This window comes from Oncorhynchus gorbuscha, linkage group LG12 (genome assembly GCF_021184085.1).
Source record: "Oncorhynchus gorbuscha isolate QuinsamMale2020 ecotype Even-year linkage group LG12, OgorEven_v1.0, whole genome shotgun sequence".
Taxonomy (NCBI): Eukaryota; Metazoa; Chordata; class Actinopteri; order Salmoniformes; family Salmonidae; genus Oncorhynchus; species Oncorhynchus gorbuscha.
The window spans coordinates 60,796,388-60,812,947 of NC_060184.1; the positions used below are offsets into that span (position 1 = coordinate 60,796,388).

The following is a 16,560-nucleotide window of genomic DNA, read 5'->3' on the forward strand; positions in this document are numbered from 1 at the left end:
GCGCAGCTTGGCAGGGTCATGTTTTGGAGGAAACATGGCTCTCGACCTTCACCTATCCCTTGTCTGTACAGGAGTTGCAGTGATGGGACAAGGCTGTAACTATCAATTGGATATCACGAAATTGGGAAGAAAAGGGGGTCAAAATTACCAACAAAAATAAAACAGCATTTGGCCAGTGACTGAAAGGTTGCTTGTTTGAATACCTGAGCCGTCTAGATGAAAAATCTGTCGATGTGCCCGAAAGCAAGGCACTTAACCCTAATTGCTACTGTAAGCAGCTCTGAATAAGAATGTCTGCTAAATGTAAGTCTCTAAGAGCTCTGCACACCTAGATTATACAATTATTATAAAAAAATTATTCGAGCTATGTCAAGTTGTTTGTTGATCATTGCTAGACAAACATGTTAAAGTCTTGCCATAGATTTTCAATCCAATTTAAGTCAAAAGTGTCATCTTGGTAAGCAACTCGAGTGTAGATTTGGCCTTGTGTTTTAAGTTATTGTCCTGCTAAAAGGGGAATTTGTCTCCCAGTGTCTGTTGGAAAGGATTTTAACTGTGCTTAGCTCTATTCCTTTTATTTTTATCCTAAAAAACTACCCAAGTCCTTGCCGATGACAAGCATACCTATACCATGATGCAGCCACACCTGGGTTCAAAATATTGAGAGTGGTACTCAGTGTTATGTTGTATTGGATTTGCCTCAAACATATAACACTTTGTGTTCAGGACATAAAGTACTTTGCCACATTTTTAGCATTTTTTATTTAGTGCCTTATTGCAAACAGGATGCATGTTTTGGAATATTTTTATTCTGTACAGGCTTCCTTCCTTCTTTTCATTCTGTCATTTAGGTTAGTATTGTAGAGTAACTACAATGTTGTTGATCCATCCTTAGTTTTCTCCTATCACAGCCATTAAACTGTTTCAAAATCACCATTGGCCTCATGGTGAAATCCCTGAGCGGTTTCCTTCTTCTCTGGCAACTGAGTTAGGAAGGACTCCTTATCTTTGTAGTGGGTGTATATGTAGTCGGTGTATACTGGGTGTATTGATATACCACCTAAACTGTTATTAATAGCTTCACTGTGCTCAAATGGATATTCAAAGTCTGCTTTTTTATTTTTACCCATCTACCAATAGGTGCCCTTCTTTGTGAGGCATTGGAAAATCTACCTGGTCTTTGGGGTTAAATCTGTGTTTGAAATTCACTGCTCGACTGAGGGACCTTACAGATAATTGTATGTGTGGTGTACAAAAATCATGTTAAACACTATTATTGTACACAGAGTGAGTCCATGCAACTTATTATGTGACTTGTTTAGCAAATTTTTACTCCTGAACTTATTTAGGCTTGCCATAACAAAGGGATTGAATACTTATTGACTCAAGACATTTCAGCTTTTCATTTTTTATTAATTTGTTTACATTTCTAAAAACATAATTCCACTTTGACATTATGTGGTATTGTGTGTAGGCCAGTGACACAAAATCTCAATCTAATCAACAAAATGTGGAAAAAGTCAAGGGGTGTGAATACTTTCTAAAGGTACTGTACATTTGACATTTTAGTCATTTAGCAGATGCTCTTATCTAGAGCGACTTACATTTAGTGTATTCATCTTAAGATAGGTGTTACAACCACATATCACAGTCAAACATACAGTATACAAACATCCATCCCAGCTAAATAATGGAGTTTTGCATAAGCACCCACCACAATTATGATTATTATAAATATTACACTCACTGAGCAAAACAACATTTGGACCAACAACAGAACAGACCAATAATACTGAGTGTGATGCTTTTAATGGAGATGACACTGACTCCCTCCCTCCCTCTCTCTCTCACTTTCTTTCCCTCCTCTACATCTCTTCTCTCCCTCAGGTCTGAGTGAGATGCTGATAGAGACAGCCAGTTCCCCAGGTCCGTTCCGTAACACCCAGATGTCCAAGGCAGCCCAGACACACAAGCTGAGGAAGCTGAGGGCCCTGTCCAAGTGCAGAGAATGTGATAGTCTGGTGGTCTTCCATGGGGCTGAGTGTGAAGAGGTGAGTACAGTGGTTCTCAATCTGGGGTGCTCTACCCCTGGAAGTACCTGGCCTATCCACAGGGGGAATTGGAAAGACTCTTAAGACCATAGGCCTAATGATCAGTGGAACATGAGGGGGTACTTCAGGTAGAGCAAAATGTGATTTTGTGTACAGTAAGTAACCAAATAAGACATACTGGCACTGAAAAATATGGCTAACATTTTACATTCTCCCAACCAATTGTGCTATTTTGGATTTTTTTTTAATGTAACTTATTTTTTAAAACTTATTGTGTACATAATGTTGCTGCTACCGTCTCTTATGGCCGAAAATAACTTCCGGACTTCAGAAAAGCGATTACTCACCATGGACTGGAAGAAACTTTTTCCTTTAACGAGTCCGACAAGAAGGATATCCTGCTTTCACTGGAACAGGCCCAGATTCACGCCTTTTACGTGAAGAAAAGATGCCGGAAAAGGGGACGCAGATTGGGGATCCTTCTGAGAATCCGGAGGCGAGCGAGTAAACTCCCAATGCCTTCCATTCTCCTTGCTAACGTGCAATCATTGGAAAATAAAATTGATGACCTACGATTAAGATTATCCTACCAACGGGACATTAAAAACTGTAACATCTTATGTTTCACCGAGACGTGGCTGAACGAAAGATACGGACAATATAGAGCTAGCGGGATTTTACATGCACCGGCAGAACATAGACGCTACCTCTGGTAAGACGAGGGGTGCGGGTGTGTGTCTTTTTGTCAATAACAGCTGATGCGCGATGTCTAATAAGGAGTCTCAAGGTATTGCTCGCCTGAGGTAGAGTACATTATGATAAGCTGCAGACCTCATTATCTACCAAGAGAGTTCTCGTCTGTATTATTTGTAGCTGTCTATTTACCACCACAAAACAAAGCTGGCACTAAGACTGCTCTCAACCAACTCTATAAGGCCATAAGCAAAGAAGAAAATGCTCACCCAGAAGCGGCGCTTCTAGTGGCTGGGGACTTTATTGCAGGTAAAATAAAATCAGTTTTACCAAGTTTTTTTTATGTGCAACCGGGGGGAAAAATTCTAGACCATCTTTACTCCACACACAGAGATACATACAAAGTAGTGGCCGACCGATTAATCGGAATGGCCTATTAATTGGGGCCGATTTCAAGTTTTCATAACAATCGGAAATCTGTATTTTTGGACAACAATTTTTTTTACACCTTTATTTAACTAGGCAAGTCAGTTAAGAACACATTCTTATTTTCAATGATGGCCTAGGAACGGTGGGTTAACTGCCTTGTTCAGGGGTAGAACGACAGATTTTTACCTTGTCAGCTCAGGGATTCAATCTTGCAACCTTACGGTTAACCAACGCTCTAACCACCTGCCTTACATTGCACTCCACGAGGAGCCTGCCTGTTACGCGAATGCAGTAAGAAGCCAAGGTAAGTTGCTAGCTAGCATTAAACTTATCTTATAAAAAACAATCAATCAATCAATCATAATCACTAGTTAACTACACGTGGTTGATGATATTACTAGTTTATCTAGTGTGTCCTGCGTTGCATATAATAAGATGTGGTGCGCATTCACGAAAAAGGACTGTCATTGCTCCAATGTGTACCTAACCATAAACATCAATGCCTTTCTTAAAATCAATACACAAGTATATATTTTTAAACCTGCATATTTAGTTAATATCGCCTGTTAACATTAATTTATTTTAACGAGGGAAATTGATTTAACAATCGTTGCACGACTGTACCGAACCATAAACATCAATGCCTTTCTTAAAATCAATACACAGAAGTAAATATTTTTAAACCTGCATATTTAGCTGAAAGAAATCCAGGTTAGCAGGCAATATTAACCAGGTGAAATTGTGTCACTTCTCTTGCGTTCATTGCACGCAGAGTCAGGGTATATGCAACAGTTTGGGCCGCCTGGCTCGTTGCGAACGAATTTGACAGAATTTTACGTAATTATGACAAAACATTGAAGGTTGTGCAATGTAACAGGAATATTTAGACTTTTGGATGCCACCCGTTAGATAAAATACAGAACTGTTCCGTATTTCACTGAAAGAATAAACGTTTTGTTTTCGAAATTATAGTTTCCGGATTCGACCATATTAATGACCTAAGGCTTGTATTTCTGTGTGTTATTATGTTATAATTAATTCTATGATTTGATAGAGCAGTCTGACTGAGCGATGGTAGGCACCAGCAGGCTCGTAAGCATTCATTCAAACAGCACTTTCGTGCGCTTTGCCAGCAGCTCTTCGCAATGCTTCAAGCATTGCACTGTTTATGACTTCAAGCCTATCAACTCCCAAGATTAGGCTGGTGTAACCAATGTGAAATGGCTAGCTAGTTAGCGGGGTGCGCTCTAATAGCGTTGCAAACGTCATTCTGTCTGAGACTTGGAGTAGTTGTTCCCCTTGCTCTGCATGGGTAACGCTGCTTCGAGGGTGGCTGTTGTCGATGTGTTCCTGGTTCGAGCCCAGGTAGGAGCGAGGAGAGGAACGAAAGCTATACTGTTACATTGGCAATACTAAAGTGCCTATAAGAACATCCAATAGTCAAAGGAATATGAAATACAAATTGTATAGAGAGAAATAGTCCTATAATTCCTATAATAACTACAACCTAAAACGTCTTACCTGGGAATATTGAAGACTCATGTTAAAAGGAACCACCAGCTTTCATATGTTCTCATGTTCTGAGCAAGGAACTTAAACGTTAGCTTTTTTACATGGCACATATTGCACTTTTACTTTCTTCTCCAACACTTTGTTTTTGCATTATTTAAACTAAATTGAACATGTTTCATTATTTATTTGTGACTAAATTTATTTTATTGATGTATTATATTAAGTTAAAATAAAATTGTTCATTGTTTATTCAGTATTTTTGTAATTGTAATTATTACAAACATACATATAAAAATTGGCCGATTAATTAGTATCATTATTTTTGGTCCTCCAGTAATCGGTATCAGCGTTGAAAAATTGGTCGACCTCTATTACCTATGCATAGTCACTTCGCCCCCACCTACATGTACAGATTAAGTCAACAAGCCTGTACCCCCGCACACTGACTCGGTACCGGTGCCCCCTGTATATAGCCTCGTTATTGTTATTCTTATTGTGTTATTTTTATTATGACTTTTTATTTGAACCTACTTGGTAAATATTTTCTGCTTCTTGAACTGCACTGTTGGTTAAGGGCTTGTAAGTAAAGTCTACACTGTTGGTTAAGGGCTTGTAAGTAAAGTCTACACTTTTGGTTAAGGGCTTGTAAGTAAAGTCTACACTGTTGGTTAAGGGCTTGTAAGTAAAGTCTACACTGTTGGTTAAGGGCTTGTAAGTAAAGTCTACACTTGTTGTATTCGGCGCATGTGGCAAATAAAGTTTGATTTGATTTGCACCAATAGGAAAGAGGTTGTAGATGACAAGTAGCCACACAGGGGCTGAATGAGAGTCCACAGACCATCAGTTGTCATTTAGAGTGACCTCTCCATCATCCAGCACTAGGTATTAAAAGGGGATGTGCAGTGGAAACCAAAGACCTTTTGTTACCCTCTGGGCGCCTGTACGATCCTCTTGTTAGAATGTTCTCTCAGCTCTGCTTATTTTAGATAGTGTTGCATTACATATTTATGGAAACATTCATATTTGGATACATTGGAACAGGACAGTGAAAGATGGTTACTTGAGGGGAATGGTTATTTAGACGATTATGTAACACTGTGGTCCTGTGTGGCTCTGTGAGAGTGGGGTACTAGCAACGTCAAGGTCGTGGGACCAATTCCCACAGGGATCACATACACTTACTGAAATATATGCACTCACTGCTAAGTGGCATATATATACAGTATTATTGCTAGCTGACATGGATATTCACTCTTTGACTCCTCTACTGTTTCCCAGTGCTCCCTGGCCTGCCATAAGAAGTGTTTGGAGACACTGGCCATCCAGTGTGGTCATAAGAAACTCCAGGGTAGACTGCACCTCTTTGGTGTTGACTTCACCCAGGCAGCTAGGAACAACCCAGACGGTATTCCTTTCATCATCAGGAAGTGTACTTCGGAGATTGAGAATAGAGCGCTGGACATCAAGGTAACATTATGCTAGCTTTTTGAAGTAAGATTATGTAGCCTAGCTATATAGTATAGCTAATATTCTCTATTGTTTTAGACAGCCACCCCAGTTTAAAAATATATATATATCTCAGGATAAAATGGGCTGCTGTGTTGTCTTGGTTGTCCAGGGGATCTATCGTGTGAATGGGGCCAAGTCTCGTGTGGAGAAGCTCTGTCAGGCATTTGAGAACGGCAAGGACCTGGTGGAGCTATCTGACCTTTACCCCCATGACATCAGCAACGTACTTAAACTTTACCTGAGACAGGTGGGTTTCACACACACACACAATTCTTCAGGACAAGATATTTGCTAGTTACAGAGTACATCAGACAGACCACACACTAGCCCAATAATATTTACTTATCTACCTTCTCTTCATTCATTGCTAGTTTATACTCAAATGCTTATCTCTTTGTCTCCAGTCCTGTCTGTTGTATATTTGTCTTCATATTTTTGTCATTCCAGTTTAAAATTAACTTCCATGTTTATTTTCTCTTCCTGCAGCTTCCAGAGCCTCTCATCCTGTTCCGTTTCTACAACGACTTCATCGGCCTGGCCAAGGAGAGCCAGAACATCATCGTGGACGAGGTGGAGGCATCCAGGGTCAGCCCCGCCTCCCTGACCCCTCCACAGGTCAGCGTGGAGCTCAACCGGGTCCTCTTCAAGATCAAAGACCTCCTGAGACAGCTGCCTCAGGCCCACTACAAGACCCTGCAGTTCCTCATCCAACACCTGCACAGGTACCGAATCTATTCAGAGAATATAAATGAGTTAACCAGCGGTCACAACTCTGACTTTCACCTAAATCCTTTATTGATTTCAATGGGACACTGAGTTAAGTCAGCGGATCTCAAGGCAGAATACAACTCTATAAATACACATACACAACTTAAAAGCCACACGTCGCACAAAGTAACAACAAAAAACTGCAACAGCAGTAACAATGAACAAGAAGTCCACCTTCATATTTCATCCTTCCTCACCCCTGTAGGGTGACCGAGCAGGCCGAGGAGAACAAGATGACAGCCAGTAACCTAGGCATCATCTTCGGCCCCACGCTCATCAAACCAAGACAGACGGACGCGGAGGTGTCCCTGTCCTCCCTGGTGGACTACCCCTACCAGGCACTCATCGTGGAGCTCCTCATCAGACACTATCAGATGATCTTTGATGCCCCCCTCAGCCCTCTGCCACGGCCCCAGGGTGCACCAGGCCCCTCTGGGGAGGGCTCTCCTCTGAAGGGTCAGGACGCTAACCCTTGTCTCACCCCTCAGGAGAAGGAGCAGCTTCTCAGCAGACACTCCAAGTCTCTAGTAGACATTAAGGAGGTGAGTGACTTGTCTGATCCCATATTAAAATAGAAGTCAATAGAAATTTGATTAACCTCAGCACTGACAACAATACATAACATGGCCAAAAGTGGACACCTGCTCGTCGAACATCTCATTCCAAAATCATGGGCATTAATACGGAGTTGGTCCCCACTTTGCTGCTATAACAGCCTCCACTCTACTAGGAAGACTTTCCACTAGATGTTGGAACATTGCTGTGGGGACTTGCTTCCATTCAGCCACAAGAGCATTAGTGAGGTCGGGCACTGATTTTGGGTGATTAGACCTGGCTTGCAGTCGGCGTTCCAATTCATTCCAAAGGTGGGGTTGAGATCAGGGCTCTGCAGGCCAGTCATGTTCTTCCACAATGATCACGACAAACAATTTCTGTATGGACCTCGCTTTGTGCACGGGGACATTGTCATGCTGAAACAGGAAAGGTCATGCAGAAACAGGAAAGGTCCTTCCCCAAACTGTTGGTACAAAGTTGGAAGCAGAGAATCGTCATGAACGTCATTATATGCTGTAGCGTATAGATTTTTCTTCGGGGCCTTACATGAACCATGAAAAACAGCCCCAGACCATTATTCCACTTCCACTTGGCACTATGCATTCGGGCAGGTATCGTTCTGGCATCTGCCAAACCAAGATTCGTTCATCGGACTGCCGGAATGTTGAAGAGGGATTCATCACTCCAGAGAACGCATTGCCACTGCTCCAGAACCCTATTACGGCGAGCTTTACACCACTCCAGCCGATGCTTTGCATTGCACATGGTGATCTTAGGCTTGTGTGCGGAAAGGAAACCCCTTTCATGAAGCTCCAGACAAACAGTTAGTGTGCTGACGTTGCTTCAGGAGGCAGTTTGGAACTAGTGAGTGTTGCAACCAAGGACAGACGATTTACGCACTTCAGCATTCGGCGGTCCCGTTCTGTGAGCTTGTGTGGCCTACAACTTTGCGGCTGAACCATTATTACTCCTTGATGTTTTTACTTCACAATAACAGCACTTATAGTTGACCGGGGCAGCTCTAGCAGGGCAGACATTTGACAAACTGACTTCTTGGAAAGGTGGCATCCTATGACGGTGCCACATTGAAAGTAACTGAGCTCTTCAGTACCGGCCATTCTACTGCCAATGTTTGTCTGTGGAGATTGCATGACTGTGTGCTCGATTTTATACACCTGTCAGCAACTGGTATAGCTGAAATAGACAAATCCACTAATTTGAAGGGTTGTCTACATTTGTCCATGTAGTGTGCCTCACCATCCATATGTTACGGATCTAGCTACTACTACTGACTGAAACAGTAATGATTACTGACTCTCTCTCTTTCTCTCTCTCTCGCCCCCACCCCCCTCTATTTCTCTCCTTTGTGTTTTCCCTCTCTGCCCATCTGTTTCCTGTCCTCTGTCCATTGCAGCAGAGCTCTAAAGTGTATAAGCGTCATTCCTCCGTAATCCCCTCCACCCATTTAATGGACGAGGTCAGAGAGGGGAAACCCAGGCCTGATGGGAGGGACTATGCACCTGGTCAGTATTACCCCACTATAGCTGGACACACTGGGCCCATAGATACACTGTATACTATATACTTTATTACTGACGTGTCTCCTCTTTACTCTGTAGTAGTGGACGAGGACTCAGAGCAACTGAACGGGCTCCTGTCTGGCAGCGTCCCTGAGGTACAGAGAGCAGAGGGAGAGAGGGACAGGGGGGAGAGGGGTCTTACCCGGGCCCGCCACACCACTTCCCGGGTCCACCTCCGCCACCCCCGCTCCAAGCTTGTCTCCCGACCCATGAGCATGCCTGCCGAACGCCTCCTGAACCCCGCCCACGGCGTGGATGAGAGGAATGCCAGGAACACCGCTGACCTGGACAGCGAGGACGTTACCGGGAGCGCCGGGAGCATTGCGCGGGACCAGTCAATTGAGGAGGTGTCGGAGGACGAGAAGCCAAAGTCGAGGGCGAGCAGCCACTACCGGAGCACGTTCATCGACACGGGGACGTTACGTAGGACCTGGGACAAACAGTACAAGCATTATGACATCACCCCCAGGACAGCTAAGATCATTACCAACCTGCCTACTGCAGACAAAGAGGTGGAGGACTCGGCCACAAGCCTCTCCACTTCTGTACCATCATCCTCTTCCATCTACCCCAACAGACCCTACACCATCGCAGTGAGGCCGGGCAGGACTCTGAAAAGGGAGGAGAACGTGTGTGAGTACAGCTCTGTGCCCACTGCGTTCAGGCCCCCCCGGACTCTACAGCCACCGCCTGGAACCTTCTACAAACCCCCATCGGGGAGCAAGGACAAAGTGTTAGGGGACGCGCCGCAAAAGAAGCGTGCCGAGGCAGCTAACAGCGCAGAGGAGGAAGAACAGGAGGACGATGATGATGAAGATGAGGAGGATGAGGAAGAGGAGATGGGTCTGGAGGTCTCTGTAGACGAGCCCTCTGTGGATGAAGACAATATGGATGAGGACACTGAGGCTCCGCAGCAGGCTGCAGGCTCCTCTCTGTCCCTGCCCCAATCCCCCAGCTCCAGCCCTGAGGACCTCAGTGACGAGACCAAGCCCGTGTACCAGAGACTACGGGCCAGACGCTTGCAGGAGTTCGAGCACCGCGAGGCCCATTTTGTATGACCATATTTATCGCCATTACTCACAGGTCGTCATTATAATTAATCAAGAGTAATTTTCCTTCCATGATTAGGATTGAAATGGTCAAATCTGTATAATATGTGCCATATTGTATAAGAAGAAGAAGAAAAAAACTTCAAATCATTTCATGAACTGTGAAAAAAATGACCCACAGGAAGTGTTATATACATTAATATATTCCTTGTTATCTTTTTTGGAGTTCCGCAGTTGGTGCTGGAAGGAACTGTCGTACTGCAGGTCCCCAAAATAAAGACAGGATGCACTTAGTTAACTACATAACAGTGGCTGTATTATAAGTCACTACACCTATTCTAGGTTTCTGTAAAAGGTCTGTATAAAGAAAGCCACATAATCAAAACCATGCTTCCAGTACCAATCACTACAAATGTTAAAGAAATAGTTCATTTCCCAAAAGTTAAATCCATCATTGTAGATTTAAATGTACAGTATTTTTAACATACGGCTCAATACAAAGTAATGCCAGGATAGCATGTTTTTCTCTCTTTTGAACAGTGCAATTACTTTTTATTAAAGAAATATCATACTGTATCTGTTGTATAAAGTTTTGGTACACTGTATTTGTATGTTTATATGCCAAAAAATATTATTTCAACAACTGTTACAGTATAGTGTGTATCGCCACTTTATCAAAACTGAATTTGACGCACTTACTTAATCCAGTTATTTTAATCACAGTTATTTTATGCATTACACATTTCAACTTTTTTTTTTGTAATGCAGTATTTTGTATACAGTATTACTTTTGTATACCTTTGTATACAGTCATTTGAAAAGTTACAATGTTTAATATAAAACTGCATTTGTTGCTCGTTCAACGTGGACGAACTCTTATTTATCTTTGACTTGATTGACACTTAGGCATTATATATGGAAAGTGTCTGTATGTAAGTCAATGGAGATATGCTACAAAGCCACACTTCAACCAAACATCAACCTGCTCCTTGTAGATGTTTACCTGGAAGGTAACAACCTAACAATTCAACTGAAAAACATTGAATAATATAATTAGAGGTCAGTCAGGTCGTTTCTGGCCTGTTGTAAAGAAGTCTATCACAATATTACGGCCAAAGCTGTTCTCTTTTTGAAAGTACTATTCAGTTCAGTCAGTACTGACCAGATATTTTAATCATATCAATTATACTCTCACTTTGTACAGGTTATAAGTACCAGTAAGTGCTACATTCATGTAAATGGTATATCCGTCTATATTTTATAAATATTATCTATAAGGGTCTTTGCAGATTGTCTCCAATGTATTAAATCCCCTTCATTGTACAAACAGGTACATACGAACATACACCTTTTTGTAACTTATTAAATATAGTTGACAACTTCCAAACACGTTTCTGTAATCTTTTGTATTCTCACACCTACAGTATAGATAGTTGATAAACCAGATTTTGGAGCCTAGGTCAATTCCTAGTTGATGTGAATAAATGGAGAGTAAGAGGAAGAAACCATAACATGTAGACCCTATTTTTTCCCCCATAACCTTCAATAAAATGATTCCTCTCTTTCTCGGGTGGTTGTCAGGTCATTCAGGTCTCTGTGAAAATGGATGAGCGGTGTTAGCAGGCTCTGAGGCATTGAGAAAGAAGATTAAATCAATCAGATTAACTATTCGCTGGGTCTGTAGTTACTAAAGGAACTGCGTGGTTAGCTGTTAGCACCAGACATGGGACACACAACGCAACGTCCTGGGTTACTTTCTACTCACTACTAGATGGTACTCCACGGTTCTATTCTTCGGAAGTAAGTGGTCTTTCATATTTGTTGAGGTGTCCTATATAGTTGTTTTACTAGTCTGTTCATTCATGTGTAATAGCTACGCTTGCTAGGACAGCCTATGTTGTGGTTGTAGGCTACACTGTGGCAAAATCTGTATGCTCCTGGGAATTCTTAAAGCAACCAAATCCTATCGTCAACATCTCAACCTTGGTGCGAACAGCATGCACAGATGTTTATTTATTAACAAACACATTTGGTCAGAAGAGGGGAATACATCTTGGTACAACACCAGTTGAGGATTTTACATTGTGCATAACATATTGCAATGTAACTACTACTGGCGGCAGGTAACGTTCGCGTAGCAATTAAGAGCGTTGGGCCACATGACGAAAGATCGCTGGTTAGAATCCCTGAGCGAACGAGGTGAAAGATCTGCCGATGTGGCCTTTAGTAAGGCATTTATCCCTAATTGCTCCCGTAAATCGCTCTGGATTTTTAGAGCGTCTGCTAAATGACTAAAATGTAATTGTACTAGTCGTACTACCAGTAAATGTAACTGCTAGTAGTGCTACCAGTAAATGTAACTACCAGTAGTGCTACCAGTAAATGTAACTACCAGTAGTGCTACCAGTAAATGTAACTACTAGTAGTACTACCAGTAACTATAGTTTTAAGTGACAGAATGCATCCTTTAATTGCAATCTTCCTGTGCTTTCCTGGGTTCCCCTGCGGCCACAGAGATGGAGTTGTCAATCAGTCTGTATATGTGCCATACATCGTAATGAGGTTGTTGACCCTAAAAAGTAGCTTTGATTACTGCACCTGTGGCAGCACATACTCACACGAATTGATTTGGGCACTGTACTTACAATAGTAGCAGTACTCTGACACTGTAACGGCATCATTTTTATTCAGCTTAACCAGCAGGATGTTTACTAGATCAGACTATGTACAATTTATTTATTTGAGATATCTGACAACTAGAGGTTAACAGAACAGCACCATTAATCAGTCAGATTTTCAAAAGGCTGAATTGTTACATTATTACAGTAATCCATTCTGCAAGCAGTCAGTCCACTGGGAGTAGTGGCCATTATGTGTGCGTTATTATGTCATCACATGACATAAACAGCTCAGCCAATGAGAGTTGTTCTTCCATCCCTATTGTTATATACTGATTGGCATGACCTAGAAAAGCGCTTTGCCCTTCCCACCCTCCCTCCCCATGTGATACACTTGTCTACTTCAATCAGTATCAAAACACTCTGGAACTAGGAGTAGCCCAGCATGCTTCTCAGTGCATGGAAGGATCACTTCCTGTTCTGAGCTCCTAGAATCACATGAAACTGGAACTGTTCTCCCTGTATGATATTCAGTGAGAAACAGATTGTTTAAGGATTTGGAAATGTGTTAATTATGTCAGCGTTGGGAGGTGGATGAGGTATGGTTGTGAGGTGGTTGTGTGATGGTCGTTTGGTGGTTGTGGCATGGTTGTGAGGTGGTTGTATGATGGCTGTGTGATGGTTGTTTCCAGGTCTGTGCCCTGGTGGTGACCCCTACGAGGGGTGAAGAGGAGGATCATGGGTACAGGCAGTCAAGTCCGATTGCTGCTGTGGAAGAACTGGACCCTTCGCAAGAGACAGAAGGTTAAACAAACACACTTCGGATGATTGTCTATCTCAATCTAGCACATCTTTCGTTTTGTCCTTCTGTAGCTCAGTTGGTAGAGCATGGCGCTTGTAACGCCAGGGTAGTGGGTTCGAGCCCCAGGACCACCAATACGTAGAATGTATGCACACATGACTGTAAGTTGCTTTGGATAAAAGCGTCTGCTAAATGGCATATATTATTATTATTATATTATTTCCATCACCTTCTGTGGAATTATTTGCAAGCACTTGCTTTGTGTGTCACTGAATTCTGAAAGCTACTTTGCCCCTTAGGGCCACCGTGCTAAAACAGAACCGAAATGTAGGATTTAAAATCTACGTATTGAGAATGCCACATTATCTAAATAGAAAATAGATCCACCCTGTCATTGACTGGTTCTGGATAGATTCTCAGACCTGTCATCGTGTTAGTAGCCTAAAGGTCGTGAGAGGACAATCACATGAGGATGATGCCTCTGAGGGCTGCTGGGTGACAGGAGGTTGTTACACAGGTCTGGAGCCCTGCTTAGCTTAGCAGCCCGGCCCGCCGTGTTTAGATTGCTGTGTTTAGCTCAGTCGCCCATGATCACGTCTCACATCGTGCCAACTGCATACTGTAACTAAACTAATGAAGCTTGGCCCAATTTGAACCAACACACACACGCATAAACACACACGCACACACACACACACACACACACACATAAGCCAAACGACGGGAGTCAACTTTGTGTTGTGGACATTCAGATCTCTTTGTGCTTCATTAACAAACTAAAGCCACACTCCTTCATTTATGCATACCCTCAAAACAAATGTACGCACACAAATCAACTCTCACCCAACACTCACTTCTGCTACTCTAATACAGATAGATGTTTTTTCAGCTTATTAATTCAAAATTAACAGCTGCCTTCCAATTTGAAGAGTATATTGTTTGTTGTTTTCCCCCCAGATGCGGTTCTTCATGGAGATTATGTGGCCAGTGGTTCTGTTCATTGGACTAGTGTGGCTGAGGACAGCTAACCCTTTATACCGTCAACATGAGTGTAAGAACATGTTCTTCTGACAATCTAAACACTGGCGTTACCAACATTATCAGCGGTTTATGCACAAACAATACAACCCTACAAACCAGCAAATGGTCAGCTCTGATGAACAAAATATTTTCAATATATTTAGAAATCTTTTCTAGTCAAATAGTGAAGCAAAATAATCAATTTTGTGACTAGAGTTATACCAATCTATACGGGATGATCAGAGCTGTGTCAACTCTTCCGGCCTTTGCTATTGACCAGTGCCGTCTGTCCTGTCCTGTCCACTGTTGTACAGGTCACTTTCCCAACAAGGCCATGCCCTCGACCGGCATCCTTCCATGGATCCAAGGAATCTTCTGCAATGCCAACAACCCATGCTTCCAGTACACCACCAGGGGAGAGGGCCCCGGGCTCGTCTCCAACTACAACGATTCCATGTGAGCAGAGGAGCAGGGCTGTGGTAGCTGGTCCCAGATCTGTTGGTGCTGTCAAGCCAACTCCTATGGTCATTGTTTGTGATGATGTTTGTGATGATAGGGCTGTTTGTGATGATGGGCCAGCCAGATAGGAGAGGGTTGAGCAGCAGTACTACCTGCTTATGTACCATTTGATGGCAGATGAAAGGAGGGTGTTACATGTTATAATACAGTATGATCTCACTGAAGACATTTCATCGGCACTTGGCAAGGCTCTGCACTCACGCCAATGAGGTTTGGGTTCTTATGTATGTGTGAATGGGTTGCTTGAATGAATGTGTGTACCTATCTGTGTGTGTATCTGTTTGTCTGTGTTGGTGTTGGTGTGTGTGTGTGTGTGTGTGTGTGCGCGTGTGTGCGTGTGTGTGTGACCCATCCTCTGCTCTGCTCCTCATGCAGACTGGCTCGGTTCTACTTGGACGCCCAGGAGCTTCTTCTGAGTGACCCAGAGTTCCTGCAGCTGGGTCGGCTCTGGAGGGAACTGTTCACCATGAGCACCTTCATGGACACCCTGCGGACCAGCCCAGAACAGGTCTCAGGTCAGAGGAACTCCCATCAACTTAAAAGCTATGGTTCATAAGTACAGATCCAGGACAGGCCTGGGTTCAAATACATTTGGTTGTTATTTCAATACTAGACAAATATTTTTCTAAAATTGGAAATAAAAACACTCACACAGCAATGTGCAGTCCTCACCAAATAATGTGTATTTTCTTTGTACTATTACTATGAGAGTCATTGATCATGTTTTACACAATCATCTGGTCCAAAAGCACTCAGGGGCAATTGTATCCCATCTTCGCCAAACCAAACAAATGAACCCAACACATCCCATCTCTCCCATTCCTCTCCTCCTGCTCTGCAACATGTGTAGACTGGAGGTGGGTTACATCACTTAGCTAGGCTTTTAGAAAGCCATTTCCCAGTAGTGGGAACTAGGATCCTAAGCAGCAGCACTGTTTATTTTGTCAGAAAGCAATTCAAGTGTTTCCCTTCCCAACAGAACACATAAACTTGGTTATATCTGGAAGCCAATGCTAACATTCCCATACTAATGATCGCTTATACATTCTCAATCTGATCTGACAACTACAAATGCTACTCCGCTGGGATAATAGCCCCTTATGATGGATCGACTAACTACACTCTTAGAAAAAAAGGTGCTATCTTAAGAACCTTAAAGGGTTCTTTGACTGTCCCCATAGGAGAACCCTTTGAAGAACACTTTTTGGTTGCAAATAGAACAATTTTGGGTTCCATATATAGAACTCTTTCTACAGAGGATTCTACATGGAACCCAGAAGGGTTCTACCTGGAACCAGAAAGGGTTATCCTATGGGAACAGCCAAATAATCCTTTTGGACCCCTTTTTTCTAAGAGTTCAACACTTATCTCTTCATTCCACAGTGAGATGGACACTTTTGTCTTCCTATACTTCTGAGACCATGTCTGGATATATCACTCTTATTCAATTGGTCT

At 42.7% G+C, this 16,560-nt stretch overlaps 2 protein-coding genes across 6 annotated transcripts in view; both read left to right on the forward strand.

Moving 5' to 3' along the window:
• arhgap29a (Rho GTPase activating protein 29a) overlaps window positions 1-11,710 on the forward strand; it is a 71,440-nt gene extending 59,730 nt beyond the window's left edge. For 4 of the 5 annotated variants that reach the window (XM_046292512.1, XM_046292514.1, XM_046292515.1 and 1 more), the window contains 7 exons: window positions 1,888-2,051; window positions 5,964-6,152; window positions 6,304-6,441; window positions 6,681-6,916; window positions 7,168-7,504; window positions 8,932-9,040; window positions 9,137-11,710. In XM_046292512.1, coding sequence (XP_046148468.1) covers window positions 1,888-2,051; window positions 5,964-6,152; window positions 6,304-6,441; window positions 6,681-6,916; window positions 7,168-7,504; window positions 8,932-9,040; window positions 9,137-10,155 — 2,192 coding nt within the window. In that variant the 3' untranslated portion in view covers window positions 10,156-11,710. The remainder of the gene's footprint in view (window positions 1-1,887; window positions 2,052-5,963; window positions 6,153-6,303; window positions 6,442-6,680; window positions 6,917-7,167; window positions 7,505-8,931; window positions 9,041-9,136) is intronic. The other variant, XM_046292513.1, reaches the window with a different exon arrangement.
• Window positions 11,711-11,795: 85 nt separating this feature from the next.
• Window positions 11,796-16,560, forward strand: part of abca4a (ATP-binding cassette, sub-family A (ABC1), member 4a) — a 55,172-nt gene continuing 50,407 nt past the window's right edge. The window contains 5 exon segments of the mRNA XM_046292511.1: window positions 11,796-11,946; window positions 13,457-13,568; window positions 14,524-14,617; window positions 14,901-15,042; window positions 15,481-15,620. Of these exon segments, the coding sequence (XP_046148467.1) occupies window positions 13,503-13,568; window positions 14,524-14,617; window positions 14,901-15,042; window positions 15,481-15,620 (442 nt within the window). The 5' untranslated portion in view covers window positions 11,796-11,946; window positions 13,457-13,502.